Consider the following 16,304-nt stretch of genomic DNA (forward strand, 5'->3'; position numbering starts at 1 on the left):
AAAATTTGGTGTGGTGCATGTTGAAATATATTCTGTTTTAAAAGGATGGATAAGGGGCACCTGGGTGGCTCAGTCTGTTAAGCATCTGCCTTCAGCTTAGGTCATGATCCTGAAGTCCCAGAATCAAGCCCTGCTTCAGGCTCCCTGCTTAACAGGGAGCCTGCTTCTCCCTCTGCCTCTGCTGCTCTCTGCACTCATACTCTCTCTCTCTCAAATAAATAATCCTAAAAAATTTTTCAAAGGAAAAATAATAGCATGTATGCAAGGTACCTTAAAAAGAAGACTCACTGCATTAGCAACCTCTTGGTTTATAGCGCAGGGAACAAATGTTTATATAGAATATGGGACAAGTTGCCAGGTGAAATCTCTTGGGAATGTTCAGATCAATTTGAGAGTCCAACATTTGAGCACTCATGCATTGGGAACCAAAACCAAAAACCTAATAATTAGCAATTTTGTTGGTAATAAGGTAGAGTGCTAGCAGGCAATTTCCTTTTGCAACTCAGCAGATATTAACAGTATCCTAAAGTTTCTGTTAAGATATCAAACTAAACACTTTAAATATATTTTGTTAAACAATCAAAACCCTGTAGACCTAAATTCATTTTTTCAAATCATCACATACTGCAGTTTTATAGGTGTGAAAATTTACTTCCTTATGGATGGATAGTTGGAGTACTTCCCACTTTTTGATAAGTGAATGCTGTAATAAATAATCTTAACATATATGTATATATACATATATAACATGTTTATGTAAGTATTCTTAACATATCTGTCATATTTTATATATATATACTAATATATAATAAATTTGCTTAAAATGTGAGTGTCTAAGTGTTGACACAAGTCATGTTTTCCTCTAGGATCTACTCCTGGCAATGAAACTGTTGGGATAAAGGGACAGCATATTTGAAATTTTGAAATGCACTGCTACATTGCCCTTCAGAAAGGATTTGTCAATTTCTTTTCTTTTTTTTAAAGATTTTTGTTTATTTATTCACAAGAGACACACAGAGAGGCAGAGACATGGGCTGAGGGAGGAGCAGGCTCCCCATGGGAAATCTAATGCAAGACTCGATCCCATGACCCCAGGATCACAACCCGAGCCAAAGGCAGACATTCAACCACTGGACCACTTAGGTGCCCCAGATTTGCCAATTTCATTTAACAACAGTGTATGAGAATGACTTTTTCCTCACATTTGCTAACCTAGGTTATTATTTTTTTAATTAAATATTGATCACTATGCCTGCAAAAAAAAATGGTATCTTGTTGGTCTTCGCATTTTTCTAACACCCAGAGTGGAATATCTCTACTAAAAATATAAAATGTGTTAATTATGAACATTAGATCCAACTAGAATTTGCTTTGTAGAAAAATGATAATTATCTACTGTTTTAATATTGCTATAGGCTTACGCATCAGAATCTTCATTCTTCATAGTAGGAAACAGGTGGTTATCAGTTTTGCCATTCTTTCTTTGTTGAATTAGTCCAGCAGCAGCAGCAGCATATATGTTTTCTGCTCCTTCCATTTTACTACTCTTCTGCTTCTTCCTTTTTTTTTCAATCTTCAATGGAAATTTGATACTAAGGATAATTGTTACTACTTTATTCATTAAAAAGAATTTTCTTCATTAATTATATCATTTGACTCAGTTCATCATAATTTTAATCAATAAAAATATTTTGCACTTCATCATTACATGTGATTGCAATTTTTGTAAATTCTGCTTCATTCCTGTTTGAATAAAAACAGAATTTTCTAAAATTTCAAAAAGGGCATTCTTAATTTTATATTCATATCTATACTTTGCCACCTAATATTCCCAACTTCACCACATCTGATCAGCAAATTTCAAAGAAATAAAAAGACAAAGACACAAAAATTTGTCCTCTTCTGTCTTTACCACCTGGGTTTGCCTAAACAGACAGATTTAAAGGATGTGACATTGTGGTGCTCCAGGAACAAATAGAAAGGTTTCCATTTTTGCATTGAGCTGTTCTTTCCCCAACTGCTTCTTATAATTCTTTTTTTCATTTGGATCCTAGGGCTATCAAAAGTCACTGTTCATTAAAATATGTGAAGCAAAGTTCACCATAAAACAAAGCAGAGCAAAACTGATATTAGTGTAGAATTTTGGGAAATGAGTAATGCTCCCCAAATTTCATATTTGATAACCATAAAATTTTATAGCTAGAGGGTATTAAAAGTAATTATCAACTTTAATTCCATTTCCTACTGATAATGGGAGTAAAACCAAAAAAGGTTACATGATTTGTCCAAAGTTCCTAAAGTGGCATTACCTAGCATCAAAAGAGATGAAACAATTCCTTAATGCTGAATGAAATAAATTACCAAACAAATTCATTAAATTAATTAGCTACACTAAAAGTGTGACTTTGGCACAGTTATTAAATACCTTATTTGAGGATGAGGCACTTAGCTAATTTTTATTTTAAAGGAGGATATCTCTAGATTTTTGTTTATTTTTACCTCTAAAGTCAGTTGTCTCCATTAGAGTCAAATACTGAAGGTTTGCTGTAAATCTATGCTACCTACATGATAAAAATCATATATGCCAAAATATACCATACTTTATTAAACATAATGTAAAGGTTTGACTCAACAGAAATACCTGAGAATGGTGATTAAATAAACATATATATATGGGCATCTGGGTGGCTCAGTTGGTTAAGCATCTGCCTTTGGCTCAGGTCATGATCCCCAGGTCCTGGGATCAAGCCCCATGCATCAGGTTTCCTGCTCTGCTGGGAGCCTGCTTCTCCCTTTCCCTTCTACAGGTGCCCCCCCCCCCCCCAGTTGTGCTCTCTCTCTCTCTTTGTCAAATAAGTGAACCTTAAAAAAATATTTTTAAATGTGGAGGAGATGCCTGGGTGGCTCAGTCTGTTGGGCCTCCAGTTCTTGATGACTCAGAGCTGACTGAGGTCATGATCTTGTGGTCATAGGATCGAGCCCAGCCTCAGGCTCCTCACTCACTGGGGAGCCTGCTTCTCTCTTTAGCTCTCTCTCTGGCTGCCCCTCACCCTGCTCACACTCTAAATAAATAAATAAATAAATAAATAAATAAATAAACAAATTAATTAATTAATTAATTGATTAAATTCTGTAAGGAAAAAAGTCTGTTTTTAAAGACACGTAGAAAAAACTGTTGATAATGCAAATATTTGTTACTAAAAATATCTCAAAGTAGTCATGTTGGAATTCTACGTTCAAAGGATTTGAGGAAAGCAGAGAGGATTGCACATACTGAAGCAATAAATAGACTGGTTTAGCTGAAATATTTGTTTATATCCCTTCTCTTAGTTATTGCTTCTTTTCCATTGTATTGTTTATGGAAATGCAATTTATATTTAAGCCAATAGATAAAAACCCTAGACATTGTGATATATTTTTTAAAGATATATGTATTTTAGAGAACAAAAACAATAGCATGAGAAAGGCACAGAGGGAGAGAGAAACTCCAGCAGACTCCATGCTGAGCACAGAGTCCAATGTGGGGCTCTATTTCACAACCCTGAGATCACAACCCAAGCCAAAAACAAGACTTGGACTCTCGACTGACTGTGCCCCCCAGGCACCCCAAGATAATCACATTTTTTACAGCAATATTCTCTATGGTTATTTTGGTTCATGAAGTCACAGGGTGCATAGCTAAATCAGCTTCCCAGTTCATACACCACTTGGGAAACTGAAAGAAACTTAAGGAAAACAAATATATTTTCTTGCATTCCTATCATTTAGATAGCAGAAATAATCTATTTCCAAACACAATTATATATTGAGACAACCCATTTTATACATGAGCTTTCTTCATAAGTGGAAAATCAAATTGGCTCAGATAATTGATAAAGAGGAAAAAACAAAAGAGCAGCAGCTCTTTTGGAAGTTGAACTTTCAGGAGTTCTACTTGTAACATGCTTTTCTCATTCTTAAACCTTTGCATATCTTGCTGTCATTCTTCTTTTAGATATACTTCTGATGTTCTGAAACTATGAGGTAAAGAACTCATGTTTTCTAATTCAGGTTCCATACTTTTATAGTTTTATAGCCTGCATATAATGGCTTCTAGAACAAGTCTTGTATTGGTTTTGTTTTCTTGTGTTTGTAATAGCAGAAGTATCATGCCTTTTCATTTGAATCATTTGTTTCATCACATTGGAGTGAGCAAGCCACAAATCAAAAAGGCTTTCTGGGTCACTATACAGAGGGATATACCCAGTGTCTAATTTACAAATAGTAGTATTTTGGTTCATATTTTCGGCCATCTGCATGTCAAACTCTTGGTCTTCTTTCATTTCACATGTAACTAGTGGGTTCCTTACTTTTTTATTTTCAGTATCATTATAAAAACTCTTATTTTTGTTACAAACATGCTCAATTGGTTTGTTATCATTTTTAAAGTCTGATTTATTTTCATGTAAAGAAAGCTTAGATGACTGGCAAGCACAGTCCAGGGACCCAAAGTGAATGAGAGAGAATGACATTTTTGAGACTAGACTCTTTTTATTCAGGGAAGGCCTGAGATACTACAGAGACAGACACTCCAAATTCATCTTTTTCCTCACAATCAAGTGTAATATTTGACAAATTAGATGGTATTGCCTTTAAGTCTGCTCCTACTTTAGAGTCAGCATGTAGTGGCTCTTCCTCAGGATAAGTAGTAATTTGTTATTTTTCACAAATTTAAACCAAACTTCTGCTTTAACTCTCTGCTAATGAGTTTTACATTATTTTTCCAATCTAATTACCCTTGTTTCATCCACATTTCCTCATACTTTTACACACAAGGATGTTCTGAGTGTACAGATCTATCATCCTCTCTATCACATTCCTTATTCATTTCTGATTCTTGAGCCATTTTTTGCAGTTGCAAAAATGGAATCCTAATTTGCTTGGTTTGACTTTCAGATGTCTCTTCTGCCAGGATATATGTTTGTAAAATAACTTTATCCTTAAGTAATCAAGTATGGACAAAGGAAAATTAGAAAATAATTAAAATTTTGTTATTTGCTGCTCCCAAGTCACTGGATTATAACTAAGAAGTGAAGACAGAAGAAAACCACAAATCCATACACTTAAATTTTCTCAGGTTTTTTTTTTTTTTAACTAAATAATTCATTACATGTTACATCCACCAAGAAATGAATTAGATGATTTTTAATGTTACAAACTTAAAAACATTTTATCTCATCATATCTTAAACAGTGAGCTCCTACAATGCATTTTAGGGTTTTTGTTTTTGTTTTTTTAAAGATTTTATTTATTTATTCATGATAGTCGCAGAGAGACAGAGGCAGAAACACAGGCAGAGGGAGAAGCAGGCTCCATGCAGGGAGCCCGACGTGGGCTTCGATCCTGGGTCTCCAGGATCGTGCCCCAGGCCAAAGGCAGGCGCTAAACCACTGCACCAGCCAGGGATCCAATTTTAGGGTTTTTAAAAAGATTAATGACTAGAGAATAGGCAAACTAAATTATTAGGAGCCAACATCAATTAACATCAATCAAAGAAAAGTAAATTTCTACATTTTAATTCAAATTATGTACTATGAGAGTGTTAAACATTGCTATACATTATGTGCTTGTATCCAGCTCTAATATCTTGTAATGTCCACTGAGAGTGGATAAGAAAAATATTAATAATACTTACTGATTTCCTATGCTGAAATAAAATAACTGAAAAAGTTATTGTGTATAATCCAACTATAAAGGTCCCATCCAGGAAGGTGTGATTCTACAATAGGCAATTGTGTTGATTTTGTGACTCCATTCTCTGAAGTCAACTACACAGAGATCACAAGGCAGAATAAATCTTTAATCTTGGCATTTGTAACTGGCAATAGAGAACTAACACACTTTGAACTACTGAGAATTACTCCTTGTACATGAATCTAAGTCCGTAGTCATCACTGTTATACTGCTCATAATTTCAACTGCTTAAACATATGATTCAATATTTGAAGCTACCTTCTTTATCATGTAAAGAAGTTACAAAAATGAGAGAGGCTAAGAATATTTAGAAATTTTTTTGCCTCAAAAAAAATGTTTTTGCCTCAATTCCAAGGATGAAGTTTAGGTAACCGTTACTAAAAATTACAACAATATTTTAAGTTTTGTAACTTGTAAAGTTTTATTAAAACTAAATATTAAATTATAATATGTTGATTTCAATATGTCTGCTCAAAGATAATTTCACTTGAACCATGTTACATTAGTAAAGCAGGGAAAACAATATAAAATCAGAAATTTAAATTTAAATTTTTACATACCTGTGGGTGGTTATTTTCACTTTCATCGGGTCTTTCTTGCTCTTCCTCTGATGCCACTTCTAAATCTAGTTCTGCTGACAAATCTATAGATTTAATTAAAACAGGCTACTTAGAATGGTTAGATAAAAGTTTTACCTCTATAAAAATAGAAAATAATATTTTATCAATTAAGAGTTTAAATTAATCTTTAGTTGAAAGTTTACTTTAAGAAATACTTCTAATTATCTAAAATTTCAACAAACCATTTGAGAAATACTAAATGTCACCAGGTTAAAGGCACACAAACATCTCCAAGATTCATTCAGAAATTCATCCACTTAACATCAATGAATAAAACAATCAGAAAGAAAACAAAAATTTAAAATACAGTAGAAACATATAAAATCACAAGAGATTATTTTCTACTTTGTAACAGTAACTCTTAACACCCTAAGCTTCAACCACAGCATTATTCATCATTTCCAAAATTACTAGTACTTTTCATGCCTTTATTAGTGTACCTCGTCCCTATGGGTGTATGTCCCTGAGGAGCAAACATTATGAAATGTTTTCCTCTACTACTTAGCAAATTTATTTGCATCTTTTAGGACTAAGACTGCTATGTAAAGTCATCCTTGATTATGAGTATCCTTCCCCAGATAAAAATGATTCTGTTTCTTTGGGGTTACCTTAGTACTGTACAGATTTTTCTAGTGTACCTTTATCACCTGAACTGTAAACTACTTCTTTATGTATCTAGTTCTTTTGCTCCTACACTGTATGGGACAATCTCAACCTCTCTGAGAGAAGGGGAGGAGCAGAAGAATAGAGAGAATTTTGAGTGGGTTCCACTCCCAGTGCTGAGCCCCACGTAGGGCTCCATCTCACAAGTCTGAGATATGACCTGAACTGAAATCAAGAGCTGGACGCTCAACCAACTGAACCAACCAGGTGTCCCTGTAGGGGACATTCTCTTAAATCATCTTTGTGTAAACAGTCTTTATGTTACTTAGTAATTATTTACGGAGTTCCCACTAAGTGCTAGGGTACCAGATTTAAAAAAGCATGTATATATAAGGTGTCAGGAATAGCTTTTTTAGAGATAATGCCTAAACTGAGACTGCAACAGTGACATCAGACAGATTCAAAGGGATTAGAGGGCAGAAAATGGGGAGAGCATGCAAGGCTGTAGTAAGACAAGGGAGAGAAGCACACAACAGGGTAAACATTTGCCTAAAATACAGGGATCAAAGAGGAAAACATCACTAGCAGTTCAGGATGTCAGAGATAAGGGCAGACAGTATAAAGGGCAAAAGATGGAGAGTTAGGCAGAAGTCAAGATTATGAAAGCTTTGTATGTAATTTTAAGATGCCTGGACACAAATATGTTTTCAACAGTGGTTCATGGTCATATATACATTTGAGACAGATCACTGTAAATGCGGTGGGGAGGGATGAATTTGAGGGGCACTGTAATAAAAGACAGGAGATGAATTAGAAGGCAGGAATGCAAAACAAAGATGATACACACCTGAACTGACAGAATGGTTCCAGAAATATTCAGAATATAAAATTATCAGGGCTCAGTACAGAATAAACCTCTATTAAGTGAATCAACAACAATCCTGGGTCCCTGGGGAATTGTGTTCATGACTTTATAAAAGGCATCAAGTGAAAAGAAATAATTTACATGAGCTGTTTTAAATTGCTTGTATTTATTTTGTGATTTTTCTATTTCACATTTTCTTGTGGTACAGGAGCCTATAGGTGTTTTGTTTTTAAAGTCCTGCTTCTTGGATCTACCAAGCTCATGAAGAAGTAACAGCAAACAAGTCACTTGTATAGGTCAACAACTTTGGATTTACAGCATATACTCACTACTCTAGGAGATAATTGAAAATCTTTAGAAAATAAGTTAATTCTAGAAGAAAGAAAATAACATAAAACTATAAGAGTGAAAAAATATTGTATGACTTATTAGTACAGACATGATCATATGACTGATAAAGGACACTGGATTAACTGGTACAATAATTAGAATTAGAACACATGTTAGATGTGGTTAATCAACTGAGAATCTTAGTAGAATTACAATTGACTTTCTATATATTATTTTTGAATGATACAGTGCCTTAAAACCAATATTCCTTGTGAACTCTTTACTCATTTAAAATAATAAAACAGCACCTGGGTGGCTCAGCCAGTTAAGTATCCAACTCTTGATTTCAGCTCAGGTCACAATCTCATGGTTGTGAGACTGAGTCCCGCAGTGGGCTCCATGCTGAGTGTGGAGCCTACTTAGGATTCTCTCTCTCCTTCTGCTTCTCCCTTCCTCCTCACTTTCTCATTCTTTTCAAAAAAGTAAAATAAAAATAATCAAACAAAGAGATGGACTATACCAACATAGCTGAGAAGAGAATACTATGTAGTAAATTCTCAACAATTCCCGTTACTGCTGGGAAAGTCAACTCCAAAATAAAGTCATAGAGAATATAGGAAATATTTTAATATTCTGTTTGAGAAGGTGCTTTTTTTTGTTGTTGTTACAGTGAATATAGTATGACCAATACTTATGAATTTAGAGCTAAAAAACTAAACTAAGAAACTGTTTTGCATAAACAATCTTTACATCTCTATCTAGTTTTCCCAACTGGTCCCCAAATTCTAAATATAATCCTGCTACCCACTCTCAAGTGAAAGCTGAATACGAGCCTAAAAGAAATTATTTTCTTCTAATTCTCTTTCTTATTTATATGTATCTTCGGTTAGAGGAAGAATGCAAAATGTCTTGCTAAAAGATGCTCTCTTTGGTAGTATGTTGCATGAAAGGAGTCAACACAAAGTAAATTTTGCCACAAAATTAGTTTTGAAAAATCAGAACTATGGTAAAGTCATGAAGAGTCTGAATTCTCTATGATTCTTTTTTACCTTTTTTGCTCTCTCTGTTTTCTGGTAGCTCTGATTCACACAGGTCATGGAGTGTAGAATTCTCTAACAGAAACACAGCTCCAATATTAATATTTTCTTTATCCATTAAGGTCGTCTGTCCAAATTCTCCGGATGCGGACTCAATTTTTGTCATTGGTTGTGATACAAATGGGCATTTATCATCAACTTTCAAATCCCCAGTTCTTTGACAAGTCTCATTACCGAGGGATAAACTAGAATCCCAATCGGAAAAATCTGAAAACAAAGTTTCATTTATTAGAATGTAAATAACAATACAAACTTAACTAATTTGTATAAATTCTTTTCTTAGAGAAACAGTCCCAAGTCCTGCTCTTCTCCCAGACACACTGCTTACCACTCATTCGCAGCTAATTATATTTTACATGTCCTATACTTGGCATTCACACAGATGAATTTAACTCTCATTTTTTCTTTTTTATTCTCTAGTATTACATAGTTTAATTCACTCACCAAGCTCTATTACATACTCTATATTCCATAAAAGCTCTGTGCATTGATAATTAGGATTCTTCAAGGTCTGAATGTTTTTAGTTCCAAACTGATGTCTAACCATTTATTTTATGTTTAAGTATGGCATTTTGCATTCTAAAGACATGAGTTTTATTTATTTATTTATTTATTTATTTATTTATTTATTTATTTATCAGTTTTATTTATTTATTTATTCTATTTATTTATTTTTAAAGATTTTATTTATTTACCCATGACAGACAGACAGAGAGAGAGAGAGAGAGAGAGAGGCAGAGACATAGGAGAAGGGAGAAGCAGGCTCCATGCAGGGAGACCCACACAGGACTCGATCCTGGGTCTCCAGGATCATGCCCTGGACTGAAGGTGGCGCTAAACTGCCAAGCCACCAGGGCTGCCCAAGACATGAGTTTTAAAAAACTTTTAATGAAAGGTACTACTTTAATTATAATGAGATGGTCTTTCCTCGATGAACCAAAATTCTCAGAATTTAATTTTTGGACAAATATATTTATATGAGAAATGAAAGTCTTGGGTAATATAATCATTTCCATGTAAAAACAAAATAAGTCTCAATCCACACTGAGATCCAAAAACTACAGTGCCATGAAACAGAAAATGAATATATAACAAAACTACTGTCCCTTGTTTTAAACAAGATTGGTCTGATTTAAACCTCTTAAGGGAGGGGATCCCTGGGTGATGCAGCGGTTTGGCGCCTGCCTTTGGCCCAGGGCGCGATCCTGGAGACCCGGGATCGAATCCCACGTCGGGCTCCCGGTGCATGGAGCCTGCTTCTCCCTCTGCCTATGTCTCTGCCTCTCTCTCTCTCTCTCTCTCTCTGTGACTATCATAAATAAATAAAATTTAAAAAAAAAAACACAATTAAACCTCTTAAGGGAAAGAAAAAAGCAAGAAATGCAGAAATGAAACTTTAATGCCCATTTCATCACAAAGACCCCTTTATCATTTTAGGTCCATGAACCCTGTACATGGTTTAAATCAGTTCTCCCATGTCATCTGAAAATCCCCAAAGTCCCAAGATCCATCAATTCACAAAATCCAAGAGGTCAAAACTATCTTCATAATAATACCAAATGTTATTTGACATTTTCACTCTCATTCTCTTATTTACAGTAAAGTTTTCTGAAGATAAAATGTGTGATAGCATCACAACTCGCATGATTAGTGGATCACAGCTCTAATGGCTAACAACATGAGATTGTGCATGCTTGTGTTTTAAATGTCTAACTTCTAAGATTGTAAATATCAACAGATACAATCCACTTAAACAGACATTCTTTGGAATTCCCAATAATTTTTTTAAAGATTTTTATTTATTCATGACAGACAGAGAGAGAGAGAGAGAGAGAGAGTCAGAGACCCAGGCAGAGATAGAAGCAGGCTCCATGCAGGGAGCCCAATCTTGGGACTCCAGGATCACATCCTGAGCTGAAGGCGGTGCTACACCACTGAGCCACCCAGGCTGCCCTCCCAATAATTTTTAAATAGTACAAAAGGACTCTAGGCCAAAAAGGTTCAGAATTACTGTTTTAAGATTGTGTCTACCAAATATTAAGATACAACTAATTCTTTCCCACATTTTTAATAATCAAAGTCACCATACATACCTGCACGTGCATGCACACACACACACAGAGTCTGCTAATCAGAACAAGTGTTTCACTTAAAATGATTAATATAATACAAAGATGAAATGAAGTTCAAACACAACTGACATGTTAGCAAGTGAAGCTTTGCTTTAGGTAATAGAATTCAAATAAGTATGGTGAACAGTGGAAAAGTCTTAGAGTCTAATAATTAACTTCTGGGAATCCCAAAGAAGTAAAGGAATTCCAAACTGGGAACATTAGGATTTCAAAACTTAAAAGTAGAAACTTGAGCTAAAGCTTACATTTTTAAAATCTCTTTCTCTTATGTTTGTAAATATCTTTTGTTCAAACATGGATATCAGCAATGACACCTACCTTATTTATGTCAAATCCTTCAATTAAATTTGCCACACACACACACACACAAAAATAAAAATTAAAAAAAAATTGCCACACACACACACACAAGAATTTGGTATAAGAAGATTATGGGCATTCCAAATATTTTAGTGTACTTCTTCCCACAGTTAAATTTGTACTGTAAAATTTACCTGATCTGGACATTTGTTGATCTTTCCCTGCTACTGCTTCATTAGTAACAGAATCTTTCACTTCAGTGGTAGACTGGAAGGGTATTGAAACAATATGATTAAGACAATGTATATTTCATACAATCTGTAGTTAGAAATTCAAAATAAAAATACATAAGCTTTACCTTCCAATGAAGATCTTTTCCAGGAGATTCTAAAATGCAAAAGGGACATGTAGTTTATACGTAAATATGAAAGGCAACTATACATTCCTGCAGTTAATATTAAGGTGAATGAATCCTCATGCTTGGCTTTGAAAGTGATTACATTTGGTTTTGATCTTTTGTTTCTAGAGATAGGAAAGTGGGTTAAGACAGCACAAGAAAGAAATAAGAACCCATTATAAATATTGGAAAAAACAGAAATATATGTTCAACATAACATGCAGTTAGGATTTCAAAAGTAAGATGATGTTTCAAATGAAATCACTAAATGTTGCACATATACCAACGTGAACATGCTGATTGATGGGGGAGAAAAGCAATCTTTAATCAGAGGAACAAATGATGACTGAGAGGATAAATGTGAAAGCTGATGGTAGAATGCAACAGTACATCCTGATTGCAGTATGGCAGAATCATTGATACCATTCTACTACAAGTATTTGCCATGTTCTTCAATTTGTCCCATAATTTAAGCAGTACACAGTTATGATGACAGTTCAATTGAATGCATAATTTATTTTTCATTGGAGAAAGTGTTATGAATTGATCAGCCTGGATATACTTGTAGGATAATAGTTAATAAAAGTATTCATTTTTGTCTATACCCATGTGGGCCACTGGTATGCCTACATTTCTTGTATCCTCTAATTTAGCCATCTTAAAGTTTCTTGACCCATGCACGCAAGAAGGTATATAAAACACATTAAGAAATAATGTATAATAAGCTTTCAATATGGAACTATGACTACCAAAATGAGAAAAATCAATTTAATTGCCACCAAATTTTTAGATACTAGAAATCTGTATTTCAAAATCAGTGTCATATTTACTGATAGTAACAATTTTAGCATTTAATGAATGGACTCTATCATTTCTTGTGTTTCCAAAATCAGTCTGATTTGGTAGACCATGTCAGTCTTGAAGAGGTTTGTTTGAAACAGCTGTCACCCCCCAAAATTAGCTATCTTAAAAAAACACCCATGCTTCCATATTCAAATTAATCTCACTTGAATAATGATTATCAATGTAACATATATCTTTGAGATCCAGTAGATTTGAGAAAGATGAATGGTGGCTATGTTTATCCCAAGTCTAGCTCCATTTGCTCTCAGTATTCTTTGTTGAGCAGCTGTGATCTAACCTGTTTCAGTACAAATAAACTCAAGCTATCTAAAATGAATGCTCTAGAGTTTCCTCACCAACTTCAAAACTCCCTAACTAACATAACTTTCTTTTTTCCTCTCTTTCCCTTCACTATCCCCTGTCTTCAAAAGTAATTTCTGGGGGCACCTGTGTGGCCCAGTCAGTTGGGTGTCCAGCTCTTGATTTCAGCTCAGGTCATGATCTCAGGGTTCTGGAATTTAGTCCCATGGTAGGCTCCTCACTCATCAGGGGTCTGCTTAAGGATTCTCTCTCTCTCTCTCTCCCCATCTCCCTTTGCCCCCTCCCTGCTCGTTGACTCTCTCTAACATAAATAAATAAATCTTTTTAAAAGGTAATTTCTGGTCTATGGTCTTGATTCTTTTTGCTTTTACTATCTTTTTATGGATATTCTCCACCACTTCTTTCCTCTTTGTTTAGCAATAATACCTTGCATTTATACCTTCTATTTCTGTATCTCCATGTTGAGAAATAAAAAGAAAATAATGCTTTTCCTTGATCCTGTTATGTCTTGAAATATCCAAGAGCCTTTCCAGATTTCTCTACAGGGAAGTCTACTTCCATGCTACTGAGCACATGACCCAAGGACCACCGACACTGGCATCATCTGAGAGGTCAAAACACAGAATTCCAGACCTGCTGTTCATGGTGTGCATTTTTAACAAGGTCTCAGGTGATTCACTACAATTTGCAAAATTCTGGTCCACACTGAATCTGCTGCCGCATTCCTTTACCTTAACCTTCAAATATCAAGCCTCAAGTTCGTCACTAACAATTCTCCAAAACTGAAAATGTATTAAAAGTCACAAATGTTCTAATGGACTTTTTATCAGGGCTAAAGCTTCCTTGATCTCCCCCTAATTGACCCTGCTCTCTTTTTCCTTCCAATTCTCTTTTTTTGCACTAAATGATACTAACTTATGAAGTACCACCATTTTATATGACATTAAGGTACACATAATTATTTATTTGAAAGGTGTGTTCATTTATTTGACACAGAGAGAGCATGCACAAGCAGGCAGAGCAGCAGACAAAGGGAGAGGGAAAAGCAGGCTCCCAGCTCAGCACGGCTCCATCCCAGGTCCCGGGGATCATGGCCCAAGCCAAAAGCAGACCTTCAACTGACTAAGCCACCCAGGCACCCCTAACATATATACATTTATAGTTGACTAGGACATAGCTCTGCATAATCAGCTAAGTCAATCCTTAATGTCTTCCCAACAGTGAGAAAAACTGTTAAGGGTGGGAAAATTTTGGTTTACTACTCTGACAAGTTTTGGTACTGGAAACTCACTTGATATTATCCCCACATTTCAAATAGTTTGCTTCTCCTTTTAAAAGAATTCTTTTATTTTACCACCTTCCATTATAAAGTGTTACTTATTTTCATCCATTTACTCCCTGTACACTCAGCCTTTCTCATCATTCCCTCTTTGCTCTTTTCCAACTATTTCCAGACATTCCTTAGGTCTTGGAATACCTGGAAATGGAACAAGTAATTTAGCTCCTTTAGTGGTACTCTCAATTTAATCTGTAGCTGACACCTGATAAAATATAGAACTTACCTCCTTTTCACATCTTTCTCCTTTCTACACATTTAATAGGTGATTTTCTTTGGATATTAGGATACATCAGAATTTCTGTTTTGAATCAACATTCTATCAAATGACTTTTTATAAAATACAATTCTTACCTTCTACTTGTTCATTTAATATACTTTGCCCTTGTTGATCTGCACCTCCAGGTAAACAATCAACAGATTTCTTTGGAAGACTTGCAGAAATACTCTGTTAAAATTAACATCAATAATGAGTTGCATAAAAATTTCCTAGTCCTTTTCTAAGAAAATATTTGAATGCTCTGCTTTAATAGCAATCAGACTTACAAATAGGAAAAGCATGTATTGAAAACCAACACATTTAAAAACCTCATCTATGCTCTCTAGATTAAGTGTGCCTTTTAGTTTTCATTTGGCCATTAACTCTAAAATGAACATGGAAGGCCAGAGTAAATACTTTCACAGACAAGAAGACTGACTTATACGTACATTTCAACAAGGAAATAACAAAACACCTGACTCTACTTTGCATTCTCCACCAGAACAAAAGGACAGTAAAACTATGTATTGAAACAAATTCTTTAATAAGTATATTTGCTATAAATCTAAACTGTTCCTAATGGCAGAAAGTTTTTTAGTGTTAAAATAAGATACTTGGCATGATAATAAACCTTGGAGTACACCATGTTGAGTAGAAATAGAACACTGTGGAAGCTGGTGCTTCATTTAGATAAACAAAGGCTTGGAATTTTTATTGGTAGGAAAAATGGTTGAATGAAATGGCAAAGTAGGAAGAAAAACTTTTCTTGAAATTATGTTTAAATAGTAGCAAAAAATTTTAGATATAGGTATGAAATGTTTCAAAAAGTATAGTAAGCTTTCAGAAGGGAAGAATAAGAACATTTATTGAGGCCAAACCTGTTGGGACCCCTCTCACTCCTAAGAGCTTTCTCTATATCTTTACTTAATAAACTTCTTTCATTTTACTCACACACAGAAAAAGAACATTTATTGATTAATCACCTAAAAGGTACCAGGCATTTGTTTTAGTATGCACATTTTCTTTTCTACACTCAAAAATATCAATTGTTATAACAACGGGGTGGGTCTTCCTGCTTCCTGGTTATTCTAAGACATTAGAGTGAAATGATGAACAGATGTGCTCCATGGTTCTCTCTGTCCAGAATGTCCTTCTCCAAGACATTCTTGCGACTGGTCCTTCCCATCCTTCACTTGGCAGCTCTGGCCACACTCAGAGAGATTTTTTTCTGACTACCAAGATTCCACTCCCATTCTCATCCCCATCCTAAATACAAACGCCTCCAAAATTCCTAAACTAACGTTTCCATTTTTTTATATGAAACACTGATAGTGACTTAAAATGGATCATTGTTTCCTAATTTTTCTGCTCCTACCACTACACCCTGTACAGCCTGGTCATAGTTAGTATTCAGTAACAGAAATGTATTTGTGAAGCAGTGAAAATCATGTCACTGAGGGGGTGCCAG

At 34.8% G+C, this 16,304-nt stretch overlaps 1 protein-coding gene across 3 annotated transcripts in view; it reads right to left on the reverse strand.

Annotated features, from left to right (window-relative positions):
• Window positions 1-16,304, reverse strand: part of LOC144313759 (ankyrin repeat domain-containing protein 26-like) — a 115,191-nt gene that overhangs the window by 64,145 nt on the left and 34,742 nt on the right. For all 3 annotated transcript variants that reach the window (XM_077896999.1, XM_077897000.1, XM_077897001.1), the window contains 6 exons: window positions 14,932-15,025; window positions 12,039-12,067; window positions 11,875-11,947; window positions 9,201-9,455; window positions 6,294-6,376; window positions 1,422-1,573 (listed from right to left, as the gene is read on the reverse strand). In XM_077896999.1, coding sequence (XP_077753125.1) covers window positions 1,422-1,573; window positions 6,294-6,376; window positions 9,201-9,455; window positions 11,875-11,947; window positions 12,039-12,067; window positions 14,932-15,025 — 686 coding nt within the window. The remainder of the gene's footprint in view (window positions 1-1,421; window positions 1,574-6,293; window positions 6,377-9,200; window positions 9,456-11,874; window positions 11,948-12,038; window positions 12,068-14,931; window positions 15,026-16,304) is intronic.

The sequence above is a fragment of the Canis aureus genome, chromosome 5, assembly GCF_053574225.1.
Source record: "Canis aureus isolate CA01 chromosome 5, VMU_Caureus_v.1.0, whole genome shotgun sequence".
Lineage (NCBI taxonomy): Eukaryota > Metazoa > Chordata > Mammalia > Carnivora > Canidae > Canis > Canis aureus.